This window comes from Propithecus coquereli, unplaced genomic scaffold (assembly GCF_000956105.1).
Source record: "Propithecus coquereli isolate 6110/MARCELLA unplaced genomic scaffold, Pcoq_1.0 Scaffold108, whole genome shotgun sequence".
Classification (NCBI taxonomy): Eukaryota; Metazoa; Chordata; class Mammalia; order Primates; family Indriidae; genus Propithecus; species Propithecus coquereli.
Window position 1 is genome coordinate 5957964 of NW_012134747.1, and position 17385 is coordinate 5975348.

Genomic DNA, 17385 nt, shown 5'->3' on the forward strand with positions numbered 1-17385 from the left:
GAATAGGGATGAAACAGGAGGCCAGAGTTGCTCATAGAAAAAACCCTCTTTATGGAAACCAGAGAAGTAGATAAGAGGCTTTTCCCTCTAACAGAGGTGAACAGAAATAGAATAAATGGAATTTACCTCCCTGTCCCCTTTCCTACCCTCCTGTACAGCACTCATCTCTGAGGATCCCTTTCCTTTACAGTGCTTACTTGGCCCTGCCACCCTGTTGCTGGTTTTGTCCCCTAGACCCCTGTCCCCAAGCAAAGGCTGCACTGCAGCCCCTCCAGATCGTTCCACATAGCTGGGGAGAAACACTGGTTCCAGAGAGAAGAGCTATGTAAAACAGGTTGATTATGGGGAATTTGGAATAGATGAGGCTAGCTTCTAACCCCCTCAGGGGGAAGGTGGGTCTGTTTGTAAAAATAGTTTCATCTACATTGTATCAGGACCTCCTTCAGCTTCCTTTGGGAGACATATTTGTAAAGTTGTTCATTTGGCAAGTCAAAAAACAGCCCATCTCATTCTTCAGGAAATACATGTAGCTGGGGTCGCAAACCAGTTTGATTTGTATCTGTATTTAATACCATCCATAGTTCGCCATGCTGGTAGATTGGTAGGTAATGTGAAAAACAGATTTGGTAAAAATCTTGTTAGAAAAACAAACATGCAGCAATTGAGGACCAACGTAATCCCTAGCTTATTCTGAATAAATTTGGATATAAAGTTTATGAAGAAATTTAGATTCAGCCATTCAATGAACATGTATTAATTAGCTGTTATGAGCCGTGCATTGTGCTGATTGGTAGGAAAATGGAGATGAAAGCTATGGCTCCTGGCTTTGAGCAGCCTATAGTTTTGTGGGGGCGACAGACAGGGAATCTAATCCAATGTGATATGGCTGTGAGAGAGGTCTGCACAGACTCTTACAGGAACACAAGGACGGGCACTTGGCCCAGGTTTGGAAAGTTAGCTGGGGAAGTCTTTCTAAAATAGGCATAGCATGCGTCTGGAAGGGTAAGTTGAAATAGGCAAGATGAGAGATGAAGGAAGGAGGAGAGTAGGATGTCCTAATTTAGGCTAAAGTAATTGAGCCAAGGCTCAGCACTAAAGAGAGAGCCTGGCATGTGTGGATAACAGCAGATAACTCGGCATGGATGCAGTAAAGAGTTTAGGGAATGACAGTAAAAGAAATTGGAGGGGTAAGCAAAACTAGATCATGCCTTGTGTATTGTGATAAGGAGTTTGGTCTTTTCCCCCACAGACATTGAGGAGTTTTAAGCTAGGAATAGAATGTGTTTTTGATGCCACAAATGATGGGGAGTGTGTGGTGCAGGGGAGTGAGGCTATATATGGGAAACTCTTGCAGCATTTAAGGCAGAAGACTATAGTGGCCTGAATTAAGAGACCTGAGTTGGAGGAGATATTAAAAACATCAGAATCCATATGACTTACAGTATGAAGGAAGTGAGAGGAGGGAAAACTCAAAGATAATGCAGATATCTATGTTGGGTAACTATGTAGTTACCCTTCACTGATACAGAAAACACGGGAAGAGCAGTAAGTTTGGGGTGAGATTAAGGAAGGGAAGGAGCTAAGAGCCAGGTTTAGAACATGTTGAGTTTAAGATGGCCTGTGGAATATCCAAAAGGAAGTATATAATAGGAATTGAATATATGGATCAGAAGCTCTAGAGAGAAATCTGGGTTTGAGATTGGCGGGTGTGTGCGTGCACATACGCATGCACGAATCTCTGAACATACCTACTTTTGGAGGATTGGAGGAGTGGGGCAGTAGGCACCATGGATATGAATAAGCTCATCCAAAGAAGTATGTTGAGATTAAGAAGAGTAAAAGAACAGAAATGAAACCCCAGAGAACACCATCGTTTCAGAAATAGGCAAAGGAATAATCAGCTCAACAAGTAGAAAGCAAAACTAAGAAGCGGCACAAGAGCCAAGAAATTAAAAGTCAGAGAGGAAGTCACTGGCCTTAAGTGCTACAAAGAGGTCATGCAAGATTAGCACTTCCCAACCTCTTCTGAATTTAGCAAGAGAGTGATTACTAGTAACCTTGGTGAAAGCAGAGTCAGTAGAGGGGCAGAGACAGAAGGCAGACTGCAGTAGGTGACAGGTGAACGGCAGACAGTGAACGTCAACAGTGGCCTCAGTCTGGCTCTGAACAAGACGTAGAAAGGCAGTGTGGGAATCAAGCAGGGAGTATGCCGGTGGACAATACAGACTTGAAGAGAATTTTTTTAAAATGTTTAATGGCTTATAGGAAAGATTAGCAATTAGGAGAAACATCCTAATTGATGAAGCCATGTCCTTGAAGAGCGGGAATGCAGCCCCGGTGAGCTCCGGGTCGGGGATGGGTAGGCAGATGTTCTGGGTGGGGCAGACTGAGGAGATCCTCAGCTGGTGGTTCCTACTTTCTCTGTGAAGTAGGAAGCTGGCCCACCTGCTGCAGGGAGGAGGAAGGTGGTGATGTAGGGCTAGAGAAGAGGGAGGTGAAATACGTGCTGTGAATCACCAAGGGTGGGGCAGGGGGGGGCAACTGAGAAAATGTGAGCTGTCTGGGCAGCTTAAGGTAGAGATCAGGAATTCCTATATACCAACTTTTAAACCACTTTTTAAAAAGTCACCTGAACAGCCTTTTGTATTTTTCAAAACCAGTATTAAATAGGAGCCCACGTTCGCTGCACTATTTCTTGCCTGGTTCCTTCCTGAAATGCTTCTCTTTCCTCTTTCCACCACACCCCCACCCTAGTTGGCTAGTACAGAAGATTTTCCGACTTCAGACGAGCCACTTTTCCAAGAATACATGGAACAGATACAGAAGCAAGTGACAGCCTGCTTACTTCCCCTTCTTCACTGGTACACATTCAGCTGGAGTTCTGGAAAGAGGAAGTCAGGAGGACATGTTTTTTCTTTTCTAAAGAAAGATGGGAGAAGCAGGAAGCACAAGCAAGTAGAAATACTGAAGGAAAAGGAAAGAACAGAAAAAGGAACAAATACTGAAAAAAATAAAACAAAATAAATCATGAGCCAGAATGTAAACTGACATGATGTCAGGGACTGGAAAAGGAAAGGGAGTAGAGAAAATACTTACTTTCTAACCTCGCCTCTTAGTTTGCTACTCAAACATAGCATCCTTGAACTGGGAGCCCTCACTCCTAGGGGAAACTAACACCGGCCCACATGGAAAACAGAGGTATTCTGTGAATTCAGCTTCTCCCACCTAATTGCACATCAGTGACAAAGTGTTCTGGGCTTTTGTTTGTTTCTTTGGCCTAACCCCTCAATTTTAAAATCAAGTATGGGTGCCTAGTGCATCTGAGAAATAAGATTCAGTGCCATTCAAAAATATTTAATGAGCACTTACAATGTGCAGGTGCTGTTCTGGGTACTGTGAACTTGGAGAAAATAGGAAACAGTATCTGCCTTTGCAATATAATTTCTCCCAAGTGAAAGGAGACTATTGCTTAGGACTTATGTAGGTGTAACAGACCAATCTCCTGGCTTTTAATAGCTAGCCAGACATTTATTAGCAACCAGCTTCTTGGAAAAAATAAAAAGCTTGAGTACTGCCTTAACTGTGCCATAGCTTATGTCACCTTCTCATAACCTCTGTCCCCTAATGCATCTAACTCAGATTTGCCCCTCCACCTCACCCCACCATCAAGAAGCTGATGTAATGCAAGCAGATACCAGCTGAAGCCAGAATAGAATGGATAGTTATCTGGGGAGATAAAGTGACAGTGTTGCTCGTTCAGGCTATTGTTCAAAGAAGCATGTCTTTTATTTATAGACATTAGAACTTAAAGGCATAGACAGCCAGAGCTTGATATTACCTCTTGTATAATTCGTTTCCTAGAAATATGCTTAATATAGCTACCTTCTTTGCATGTAAATTGAATGTGTTAGAAGGGTGTTTTATACCTGGTTTCATGTTCTTTTAATAGGTTCTATTGCTGTTTTGGTTAAGACTGGTTTCTAAATTTTAATGTGTCAATATTTTGCTTTTATAGGACACTATTTTATCTCTGTCTGGGGAATGGGTTGCAGAAAAAAGCAGGAGATTTTAAAAGATGCCAGATATAGTGATTTTCATATTAATAAAATTTTCATAATTTAGTCGGGTATGGCTAAGTACATGAGGTCTCTGGTTGTCAGTGTGTTTGCAAAGTTGGCACCTCCTAATAGATTTCATGGTGGTTACTGGGCTTTTGTGCAAGAAAGAATGTAGTTGCCTGTTCTTAAACCTGAATTTTCTTGCTTTCAAACACCCAGGAATAAGGTTCACAAGGATGCCACTAACCTTCTGTTGCTCTGGAGCAGTGACTTCATTTTTCGAAGCCTTTACTGAAAAGTGTTATATGCCTTGTATTCTTGGAGTGTGTTTTTCCCTAAGCTCTTAGATTTTAAAGCTGGAACCTCATGAATCTTTACAGCCCCTCTGCAAGAAAGGGAGTAATAGTGCCTATAAACCTCTTTGAATTATTTGAAAGAAAGATAATAATAGAATGTAAGGAAAAAATAAATTTGGCCAGGCCATCTGTTAACAGATTAACTGATGAACAAGAAATAATTTTTACACAAACATATGAAAACAGTTCATTGTAAACTTTATCTGTTGTAATGATATATCTAAGGAAATTTATTTTCTCTTTAAGATTAAAAAAAAATTCTGGCATGGTATTCTCATATTTAAACCAAGTAAAGGCAAACACTAATTTGAAAAAGAAGTATTAAAGTTAGATTATATGAAGGAACTATACTCAGAAACATTATCATAGCATTTCTGTGAACAGGATTAATGACAAAAATGACGAATATGCTTTATGAACATAATATTTGAAATAATTTTCTAAAATTTGGCTATTAACCAAAAGGTTAATTGAGTCTTTTCTTCTTGCTCCATTGTGGTTAACATACTAATTCTTCCCATTAAAGACCCATTTTATTATGCAAATGAAAAAAAATTGCAAGACTTTGTGTCTAAGAGAGAGGGCTGCTTTTTGCAGGGGAACTCATGCACCTGTTTCAACTCTCAGCCCCCACCCTCCGCTTCCATTGGCTGCCAAACTGGAGACTTAGTGATCAGGTTTAGTGGGTGTGGGGTCCTTGAATTTTGACTCACATTTTCTTTGTGACTTACTCTTCTTTTGCCTTATAATTTCTCCCCTTCCAGCTCTCAGCATGCCAACAGCAGCTGCATCATGGCACTCGCCCTGCTGCCAAGAGGGCAGCCAGCCTCCCTGGAGACTGTAATGTTGCACTCTAGCCAACTGTTAAGAGATAGATGCTGGAGTAATACATACAGCACAGCTGAAATTCACATCATACAAGGAGAATTTGGTGGAACGCTTTGTCCATGGTGTTTTGTAAACCAATTTTTTAAAACTTCTAATTATGAAAAATTTTCAAATTTAGGTAGAAAGAATACTATAGTGCATTCCCACATACTTTCCTATCTGTTTCAACAATTATCAACTCACAGACAATCTTGTTTCACTGTCCATGGTGTTTTTCCCATGGTTTTACCCAGACTGCTGGTAGATTCATTTCCAGGGATAAATACATCTTAAATTACAGTTGCTTTTCCAACCTTCTTCAGTCTGTTTGTAAGATCTGTCACCTTAATGATTTTCTCAGTCTTTTCTTCCTAAAAGATATTAGAGTCTTTTTTTCCCTACAAATTAAGCCAAGATATGCTACTTTAGTAACTGTCATATTTTCTAATACTGTACTCTAAATTTTTGAGGCTTTGTTCATTTAGTCTATCCAAAGCAAGTCTTAAATGTGCAGGATCTTAAAATATAGAGCATTAAAGATCATTGGGTTTGCTTCTCACTTTTACCACTGACACTATAGCTTATCCTGGGACAACTTGCTTAACCTTTCTGTGTCTCAGTGTCCTCTTGTCTTTAACATGGAACTAATAGTCACATTCCCCTTACAGGGCTGTTGTAAGACTTAAATGAGCGAATACATTTAAACAGCTTAGATAATGGAACACAGTGTTCAATCTATGCTAATTGCTAACTTCTTCATCATCATATTCATCTTTTGTCCCTCCCCGCTCATTTCACGTAATAGTGGGGCTAAGGCTCAGATGGGTGAAGCAATCCCCTTTAGGTCAGATGGCAGTTTTATCAGGAGATGTTGAAAAAGAAACCACGTCTCAATTCCTTTATTGTACCAGACCATTGTTTGATATAGTCTTGCCCTCAAAGAGTTATATTCTGACAGATGATGATTTGTAGAAGGGAAGACGATTAATAAAACATGAACAAAGGAATAAATATTGCTGCTGGAGAATTAAGCTTTAGAACTTGTGTGTTTAGAAAGCAAAGTGCTATGGGTAACACACAAGCATACCTTGCAAATATCACAGGTTCAGTTCTAGACCAGCATAATGAAGCGAATATTGCAATAAAGTAAGTCACATAGATTTTCTTAGTGCATATAAAATTTATGTTTACACTCTGTAGTCTATAGTATATAATAGCATTATGTCTAAAATATATATGTATACCTTAATTAACAATTTTTGTTTTCATTTTTTAAAAGTGTGCCCATCACCCAGATAGTGTACATTGTACCCTTTAGGTGTGATTTCACCCATCCCCTTTCCCCTTGCCACCTTCATGATTTCCGTTGAGTTGTACTTCCATCTGTGCACATGAGTGCTGATCAGTTAGGAGGATGGTCTCCAGTTCCATCCAGATTGTTGCAAAAGGTATTAATTCATTTTTTTATGGCTGAGTACTCCATGGTGTATATATACCACATTTTCTTATACCACTCATGAATGATATTGATGGGCACTTGGGTTGATTCCACATCTTTCCAATTGTGAATTGTGCTGCAATAAACCTTCTAGTGCAAGTGTCTTTTTGAAAAAATGACTTTTTTCCTTTGGGTAAATTCCCAGTAGTGGGATTGCTGGATCAAATGTTAGGTCTACTTTTAGTTCTTTGAGGAATCTGCAATTATTTTCCATAGAGGTTGCACTAGTTTGCAGTCCCACCAACAGTGTTTAAGTGTTCCTTTCTCTCCACATCAACTCCAGCATCTATTGTTTTGGGACTTTTTAATAAAAGCCATTCTCACTGGGCTTAGGTGATATCTCATTGTGGTTTTGATTTGTATTTCTCTAATGATTAGTGACGTTGAGAGTTTTTTCATATGTTTATTGGCCATTTGTCTATCTTTCTTGAAAAGCTTCTGTTCATGTTTTTTGCCCACTCTTTAACAGGTTTGCTGTTTTTTTTCTTGCTGATTTGCTTGAGTACTTGTGAATATTTTCTCCCCTTCTGTAGGTTGTCTATTTGCTCTGTTGTTTCCTTGGCCGTGCAGAAGCTTTTTAATTTAAATCTGTTCTTGCAGTAATTGCCCTTGGGGGTCTTCTTCCTAAATTCTTTGCCTAGGTTGATATCTAGAAGGGTTTTTTTCAACACTTTCCTCTAGAATTCTTCTGATTTCATATCTCAGATTTAAGTCTGTTATCCTTCTTGAATTAATTTTTGTGAGTGGTGAGAGATATGGATTCTGTTTCAATCTTCTACATGTGGCTATACAATAGTCCCAACACTATTTATTGAATAGTGATTCTTTCCCCCAGTGTATATTGCTGTCTACTTTGTCAAAAGTCAGATAGCAATATGTGGATAGTTTTAAATCTGGGTTCTCTGTTCTGTTCCATTGGTCTGTCTCTATTTTGTGCCAGTACCATGCTGTTTTGGTTACTATGGCCTTGCAGTATTGCTTAAACTCTGGTAAAGTGATGCGTCCAGATTTGTTCCTTTTGCTTAAGGTTGCGTTGGCTATTTGGGCTCTTTTCTGGTTCCAAAGTGTAGAATTATTTTGTCTAGATCTGCAAAAAATGACATTGCTATTTTGATGGGGATTGCATTGAATCTATAAATTGCTTTGGGTAGTATGGACATTGTAGCAGTGTTGATTCTGCTGATCCATGAGCATGGTATGTTTTTCCATTTGTTTACATCATCTACAATTTCCTTCCTCAGTGATTTGTAGTTCCCTTTGTAGAGATCTTTCACCTCCTTGGTTAAATATATTCCTAGGTAGCTTTGTAGCTATTATGAAAGGTATTGAGTCTTTGATTTGATCCTCAGCTCGACTATTGTTGGTGTATAGGAATGCTACTGAATTGTGTACATTGATTTTGTAACCTGAGACTTTGCTGAATTTATGTATCAATTCCAGGAATCTCTTGGCAGAATCTTTGGGGTTTTCTAAATATAAGGGTGTATCATCAGCAAAGAGCAATAGTTTGACCTGCTCTCTTTCCCTATTTGGATACCCTTAATTTCCTTCTCTTGCTTGATTGCTCTGGCTAGGACTTCCAGCACCATGTTGAATAGAAGTAGTGCCAGTGGGCTTCTTTGTCTTGTTCGAGTTCTAAGTGGGAATGCTTTCAACTTTTCCCCCATTCAGTATGATTTTGGCTGTGGGTTTGTCATATATGGCTTTTATCATTTTGAGGTATGTTCCATTTATGCCTATTTTGTTAAGAGTTTGTATCATACATGGGTACTGAATTTTGATCATCTCAATAGATGCTTTTTCTGTATCTATTGAGATGATCATATATGATCTTTGGTTTTGCTTCTGCTTATGTGGTGAATCACATTTATGGATTTATGTATGTTGAACCATCCTTGCATCACAGGGATGAAGCCCACTTGGTCATGGTATATTATTTTTTGGATGTGCTGAATTCAGTTTGCTAGAATTTTATTGAGGATTTTTGCATGTATATTCATAAAGGATATTGGTCTATAGTTTTATTTTTTTGTTGTGTCCATTCCTGGCTTTGGTATCAGTGTGGTACTGGCTTCATAGAATGAGTTGGGGAGGATTCCGTCCTTCTCAATTTTATGAAATAATTTCTGCAGTATGGGTTCCAATTCTTCTTTGTAGGTCTGATAAAATTTGTCTGTGAAACCATCTGAATACTTTATTGCTAAAAAATGTTAATGATCATCTCAGCTTCAGCAAGTCATAATTTTTTTGCTGGTGGATGGTCTTGCCTCGATGTTGATGGCTGCTAACTAATTAAGGTGGTGATTGTTGAAGGCCAGGACAGCTGTGGCAATTTCTTAAATAAAACAGCAATGAAGTTTGCCACATCAATTAACTCTTCCTTCTACAAAAGATTTCTCTGCAGCATGGGATACTGATACTGTTTGATAGCATTTTGCTCACAATAGAACTTTCAAAATTGGAGTGAGTCCTCTCAAACCATATGACTGCTTTAACACAACTAAGCTTATGGAATATTCTAAATCCTTTGTTGCCATTTCAACAATGTTCACAGCATTTTCACTAGGAGTAGATTCAATCTCAAGAAACCACTTTCTTTGCTCATCCATCGGAAGCAACTCCTTATCTATTCAAGTTTGATCATGAGATTGCAGCATATCAGTCAAATTATTAGGCTTTACTTCTAATTCTACTTCTCTTGCTATTTCTACAACATATGTAAGTTTCTTCCCCCACTGAGGTCTTGAACCCCTCGAAGTCATCCATGAGGATTGGAATTAAGTTTTTCCAAACTCCTGTTAATGTTGATATTTTGACCTCCTCTCATGAATCATGAATATTCTTAATGGCATTTAGAATGGTGAATCCCTTCCAGAGGGTTTTCAGTTTAATTTTCCCAGATCCATCAGAGGAATCATTGCCTATGGCAGCTATAGCCTTAGAAAAATATTTCTTAAATAATAAGACTTGGATGTCACAATTTACTCCTTGATCCACAGGCTGCAGAATGGATGATGTGTTAGCAGCATTTTAACAACATTAATCTTCTTGTCCATCTCCATCAGAACTCTTGTGTGACCAGGTGCATTGTCAATGAACAGTGATATTTTGAAAGGAATCTTTTTTTTTTTTTTCTGAGTAGTAGGTCTCAACAGTGGGCTTACAATATTCAGCAAACCATGCTGTATACAGATGTGTTGTCATCCAGACTTTGTTGTTCCATTTGTAGAGCACAGGCAGAGTAGAGTTAGCATAATTCTTAAGGGCCCTGGGATTTTCAGAAAGGTAAATGATCATTGGCTTCAACTTAAAATCACCAGGTGAATTAATCCCTCACAAGAGAGTCAGCCTGTCCTTTGAAGCTTTAAAGCCAGTCGTTGGCTTCTCTCTAGCTAGGAAAGTCCTAGATGGCATCTTCTTACAATATAAGGCTGTTTCATCTACATTGCAAATATGTTCTTTAGTGTAGCCACCTTCATCAGTTCTTAGGTAGATCTCCTGGATAACTTATAACACCTTCTGCATCAGCACTTGCTTCACCTGGCACTTTCATGTTATGGAGGCAGCTTCTTTCCTTAAACCTCTACTAACTTCAAACTCTTCTTCTGCAGTTTCATCACCTCTCTCAGTCTTCATAAAATTGAAAAGAATTAGGGCGTTGCTCTGGATTAGGCTTTGGCTTAAGGGAATCTTGTGGCTGGTTTGATCTTCTATCCAGACCTCTCAAACTTTTTCCATATCAGCAATAAGGCTGAAGGCTGTTTCACTTTTTTGTCAGTCATGTGTTTCCTGGAGTAGCACTTTTACTTTCCTTCAAGAACTTTTCCTTTGCATTCACAACCTGGCTGTTCAAGAGGACTAGCTTTCGGCCTGTCTTGTCTTTCAACATTCCTTTCTTACTAAGCTTAATCATTTCTAGCTTTTGATTTAAAGTGAGAGACATGCCATTCTTCCTTTTACTTGAACACCTGGAGGCCATTGTAGGGTTATTAATTGGCCTAATTTCGATATTATTGTGTCTTAGCACAACTCAGGACCCTGAGGTGTCTCATGGAGGCCCAAAGAGAGGCAAAGAGGAGGAAAGGATGGTCAGTGGAGCAGTCAGAATACACACGTTTACCAACTAACTTTCTCCTAAAAATCAAAGACCACTGATCACAGATCACAACAGCTGTTAAAATAATAATGAAAAAGTTTGAAATATTGAAAGAATTATGAAAATATGACACAGAGACATGAAGTGAGCACATGCTGTTGGACAAATGGTGCCAATAAACTTACTGGACACAGGCTTGCCACAAACCTTCCATTTGTTTTAAAAAAAAAAAAAAAGAAAGAAAGAAAAAAACAACCAACACACATCATCTGTGAATCACAGTAAAGTGCAATAAAATAAGGTATGCCTGTGTCTCCTCTTTAGTGGAGAAGGTGAGATTTTGCTAATGCAACTAGAGAACATTCCATACACAAGCAAAAAAGAAAAGAAAGTTTGAGTATGGGATGAGACTAACAGATCTAGGGAACATTTGCACATGAGATTAAGTGGGAAGGCAAGAGATTATTTGAACCACCAGTAAACATCAAAACCAAAAGAGATGAATGGATTGTAGACTTTATCTAAAGCAAAGTGGGATATGACATTCCTAAAGTCTTATTAAGCACCGTTCTGCTTACTTACAAACATTATTTCATTGAATTCTCATAACAATCCTATGAAATACATACTATTATTAATTTCATAATATACCTAAGGAAACTGAGGCACAGATAAGTTAAATAACTTGCTCAAGGCCATTTGCTTATTAATAAACAGGAGATAAGCAAATCCCAGGGATTTACACCCAAGCAATGTTTTTCTATAATCTATGCTCTTAACCACCTTCGTGTGCTGCTCACAGATAGTCAAAGCCCTGATGTATATGCCATTTTGAGGTTTTATGGTACACTTTTTCAGTTTTTCTATACAAGTCAGTGTATAGGGAAGCCCCTTAAAGAGGCTAGAATGGTGACATCATTACTCACTGATACGTAGCATTGTAAGTCCCAGTTAGGTTTCAGGAGACAGGATCTGTGCACTGCAGACAGATCTTTTTAATAAGCTTTGTCATTACAGAATGTGAATATATTTGTTAGTTGCAGTCTTAACACAGTACTCTGGTATTATTGTCACATGAAATTATAAAACCATTCTCAATAGGCATGTGCATGGTAACTTTATTAATCTGAGTCATTCACCGAAAAAAAAATATTTCTTGAGGGCCCCTGTTCTAGGGGTTGCAGATACTTTGTGAAGAGAGTAGTTCCTTCTCTACAGATTGTCCATGGATTTTTTCTTATGAGCTTCTTGTTATTAGCTTATGAACTGCCATTTCTCCCAACTTAAGAAGAAAAACAAAAATCAAAAGAAACTGCTCTTAGCTATATATCTCTTTTCAACTAACTGACCCATATCTCTTTTCTTATATATATCATAACCCCTAGGGAAAAAAAAAAAAAAAGTCTTATGTTTTTCTTTACTTTCGCCACCAGACCTCACCCAGCTCTGGACTCAAATTTTAACCCCCTGCCTACTAATGTCTCCACTTAATTCTGAGAGGCACTTCAAACTTCCAGAACTGAACTCCTAATCTTCTTGCCCAAGCCTGCTCCCCAGCACTCGCCCCATCCCTGTAAGTGGGGATCCTATCCTTCTCCCTGCTCAGGCCAAGAACTCTGGCTTCATCCTTGAGTGCACTCTTATTCTCATACCGCACCATCTGCTCTATCAACAAATCCTGTTGGTTTTACCCTCAAAGTCTATCCAAAATCCAACCATTTCATCTTACCTTTACTATCCCAACCCTAATCTACATCCCAGTCGTCTTGTTGCCAGCCATCTTCCTGCTTCCTTCACTGGCCACCCCACCCTCACTGTCTACTGTCAACACAGCAGTTAGAGTGATTCTTTTAGGGCGTCAGAATATATCTCCTACCTAACAGTATGTTCAAGACTTTTTTCATCCAACATGCAACAATATGGATGAATCTCATACACATGATGTTGACTGACAAAAGCCAGAAGCAAAAAGAGTATATACTGTATGATTACATTCATTTCAAACACACACACACACACACACACACATACACACACACAAAACAGGTAAAAGCAAATCTATACTCTTAGAAGTCAGAATAGTGATTTAGGGGGCAGGGAATTGATTGTGACTGGAAGAGAACACCAGGAGGGCTGGTCTTTTCTATTTCTTGACCAGGTGATGTATGTTCAAGTTTATGAAAATTTAGTAAGCTATACACTTATGATGTACCCTTTTCTTGATATACGTTATACTTCAATGAAAAGTTTTAGAAAATTGTTATTTCTCACATAGAAAATCATTCCCCATTTCTCACATAGAAAATCAAAGAATTTATCAGCCATTTATAACCATTAGAATAAAAGCTCCATGTGGGCAAAAACCTTATGTGCTTCCATTCACTCAACAAATATTTATCGAGCATTAGGCATTGACCTAGGCATTTAGGATGCAACTGTGAACATGAGAGACAAAACCTTCTTGAGCTTCTGAGGGATGATAATCAGAATAAATTGCATAGCACAGAACAAAGGCCGTAAAGAGGCAGAAAGCAAGAGAGGGAGATAGGGAGGGAGTGCAGAATGGAGGCGAGCAGGGGACAGCATTTTTAGCCATAGTTTTATTTAAAAGTAGCAGTTTTAAATAAGTGAGAAAAGGCCTTGTGGCAAAGGTGGCATCTGGGCCAGCACTTGGAAGGAGGTAAGGGAGGGAGCCCTGTGTATGTCTGGGAGGAGAAGCAGCTCCTGGGCAGAGGGAACAGGAAGCAAAGGGCCTGAGGCAGGAGCAGGCTGGGTGTGCACTAGCAAGGAGGCAGTGGAACTGGGGAGGAGAGAAGGCAAACTAGTTGGGGATTAGGTCAGAGACATACCTGGTGGCAGATTGGGAAGGGGCCAGTAGGCTTCTATGAAGACTTTGGGGATGAGGGAAGGAGTTGGTTTTTTTTTTTTTTTTTTTTCCTTTTGGCCCAAGCTGTTTTGAGATAGGTTTCAGCTGGTTGTAGTAGCAGATCATTTATTTTCATTGCTGCAAATAGACTTCAATTTATTATCCATTCTACTATTGATAGATATTTAGGTAGTTTCCAGTTTGGGGCTTGCGACGAGGGCTACTATGACCATACTAGTGCATGTCTTTTGGTAAACTACTGTTTGCAAGGGATTAATTTTGAAGAAATTAAACAAGATATATCAATTTTTCTTATTTTGAGAAACTTGTGACATAAGATGTTAGTTCCAGTGAAAGTCAGGCAGTCAGTCAATACTCACGGTACACATTTGAAGTAAATTCTCAAGTATATATTTGGCTAAAGCAATAAAGTGTGCAAGATGGGGAATACAAAAATATGCCAAATAGATTACTTGCCCTCAAGGGCCCTAGAGTCTAGTTGAAGATAAGATATAAGTCTATGGAATGGAACAGCAACTAACAAGGACACATACAGGAAATGCCAAGTAATATCCTAGGCAGTTTGCCTCGTAAGCATTCTGAAGTGGGCAAGATCACTTTGGACTCCGGTGATATAAGATTTCACAGGGAAGCTGAGAATTCAGCAGAGCCTGAAAGCATACCTAGGATTTGGAAAAGCAGAGACGGACTTTGTAGACATTATCTGGGCTAGGGAAATGGCAAGGCGGTCAGTTTATATTTAAGGGGGCTATGGGTGGTTAGTCTGAGTAAGAGCAGAACTTAGGATTCATTTTAAAGCCTAGCGTTCAGATGGACGTATTTCTCAAGTACATAGTCGCATTCAAATCTGGAAATATTTATTTATATATTCCACATTTTGCATTCATTTGTATTAATGCCACATTTACCATTACTAAACCTCAAAGGTCATAAGGTCTAAATTTTTAAATATATATGTATTTTTAGACTGGCAAAGAAAATCCTTCCAGTGTGACTGTATCAGGCTGTGAGACGGAAAATAAGACAGGCCAGACTCTGGAGAACACCTCGTTAATGGCCGAGCTCCTGAGCGATGTACCCTTCACCCTGGCTCCACACGTGCTGGCTGTGCAGGGCACCATCACCGACCTTCCTGACCACTTACTCTCCTATGATGTCAGCAAAAACTTATCACGATTTTGGTATGATTTCACTCTTGAAAATTCAGTGCTCAATGCTCTGTGATTCACAATATTTATGTCTGTGTGCACCTTAACAGCTTTAAAAGTCTGCCTCCTTTATTTAACCTATTTGATGCTCTTTACCATTTCACTGTTTAAAGGCCCTCAGCAAAGCAAGGAGCATAAAGCAAAGAAAATATCATTATGCTTATTGCTATGTTTTTTAGAATAAGGTACATTTGTATAATAATTGAACTTCAGTTCTACTTCCTTTCTCCCACATAATATAAAAATTAGGCTGTGAAGGTTTTCTGAAAAGAGTAGATTCCTTCAGCCGGTCTCTCAAACTGTAACACCTCAGGTTTATCTTAGAAGAACTGTGAAAAAGAACTGTGGCATTTTTTCATTACCACAGCTCTGAAGTCTAAGCTCCAAGTGAGTGTGAAGTCACTTCTCTGGCTTGAAGGAAGCTCGAATTCATGTTATTCCCTTTTTTCTTCCAGAGTGTTTATGAATGAATTCAGAAAAAAAAAAATTGCCAGTTAGTTATATTTCTTCAGTCTCACTTTAGACATATTGATGTGGAAATTTAAAACTTTCCCTAAACAGCAATGGTAATTTGCTGATACAAGAATGCTATAACTGCTCTGGATGCTGTTTCATGAGTAGCACATTTTCTTTTTTTCAAACCCATCGCAACCCTTTTTCACCTTGGGTGACTCCTGTTTTGCTGCCTTTGTTCTCTACCTTTTTGCTACTTCAGAGTATGCTCTAAGACCAGCTTTCCAAAGGACTTACCCCGCTTTTGCCTCGGTTGGCATTTGCTCTCCTTACCACATATGTTCCCAGTTTATGAAGAAATCCATGTTTCCTTTTCAACCTCTCTGCCTTCTAAAGAAAAACATCTCATGATCATACATATTATTGATGATAACACCCTTATTTAGAAATCTGTTGGCCACAATACAGATGGAAATGTTCTACTGCTCGAAAAACTGAAATTGACTCATTTCCAATTAGAATGTAGGCAAAAACACCTACATATGACTTTTAGTTCTTGAGTATTTATTATTTATTCCAACTAAGACAGAACTGCCATCGGTCAATAAACCGTAAAGGGAAGAGGTAAATTGTGATACAGACTGTTCTATGCCATTGAAAATTTAAATCACATTTGTTTCAATTACCAGCAACATGATTTATTAATTCTGTGCCAAATTTTAAGTATATTTTTTCACAAAGATAGAGTGCCATAGTAAAACTAAACACTGTGCATAAAGGTACATGAATTATTCAAGTTTTAATGTGTTATGCATGTTTGTTTAATAAATGTGGCATGGTCTTGATAAAAATGCTGTATTATTTAAAAGTTGAACATTTCTGTTGACAAAAATATGCTTCATTTACAAATAATGTTACCATATGAGGTTAATGATTAAATTAGATCTTCACATAATTTTTTCATAAAACATCAGTCTTAGAAATACAACTTATTATCGAGACAAATGTGAACATTTTGTAGCAGTTTTGTGAAAGTACATTCTTTTTAAATATCCACCTTACTGTATCCTTAAAACTAAATGTAAGCATATAGTCAATTTGTCTAATTTATATGTTAGATTTTGTCTAAAATACTTGTACATTTCATTAATATTTATGTCTACCATATTATAAATGTGCTTATAAGTACCTTCATTTGTCTCTAAAAATTGTTATATTTAAATAAATGTGAATTAAAATATTTTGATTATTTTCAGTCCAGAAAAATGATTTTTCTTTGCATTATTCATATCTGAATGCAAGTTATTGATTCTTTAGAAGGCAGAGATTTAAGTATATAATTCAGAGAAAAATATTGAATTTCCTCTTGTGAGTTTTAAGGAATAATATCGAAAATGGTAAGATCACTAGACTTGGTTTATTGGGACTAGAGGAATTTGAGAGAAATGATTTGAACATCTCTAGATAGATCCCATCATCACAAAATTTAGTAGGGGCCAATGTTAATGACCTTTTTAAAACAAAAATGTTGTGAAAATGACCATTTAAATTTTCTTATCCTGAATATAAATCAGTGTTACCACTTTAAAACTGAAAGAAACATTGGAAATCAATAAACCAACTCCATTTTACTCAAGAGAAAATTGAAGGCTAGAAAGGTTAAATTACTTAAATCACCTAGTTAATAATAACTGTTTGCTTTAGGAGTGTTAGTAATTATAATGTAAATTATAACAAAGGTGTATGATATGATGGGAAACAGTTTGGGCATTTGAGCCAACCAGCCAATTTTAATGGTCTCTCACAAGCTATGGGGCTTGTAAGTCCCTAACTTCTGATATCCTCAAGGTCCCCAATTGTTAAGTACTAATAGTCCATACCTTGAAACATCATCAGTGTTCTGGGAAAAGGACTGTTACAATTCTCATTAATAACCACACACACACACAATAGTCTAATGAA

General features: G+C 38.1%; 1 protein-coding gene across 1 annotated transcript in view; it reads left to right on the plus strand.

Annotated features, from left to right (window-relative positions):
• UMAD1 (UBAP1-MVB12-associated (UMA) domain containing 1) overlaps window positions 1-16689 on the plus strand; it is a 264135-nt gene extending 247446 nt beyond the window's left edge. The window contains exon 4 of the mRNA XM_012647836.1: window positions 14729-16689. Coding sequence (XP_012503290.1) covers window positions 14729-14986 — 258 coding nt within the window. The 3' untranslated portion in view covers window positions 14987-16689. The remainder of the gene's footprint in view (window positions 1-14728) is intronic.
• Window positions 16690-17385: the final 696 nt, after the last annotated feature.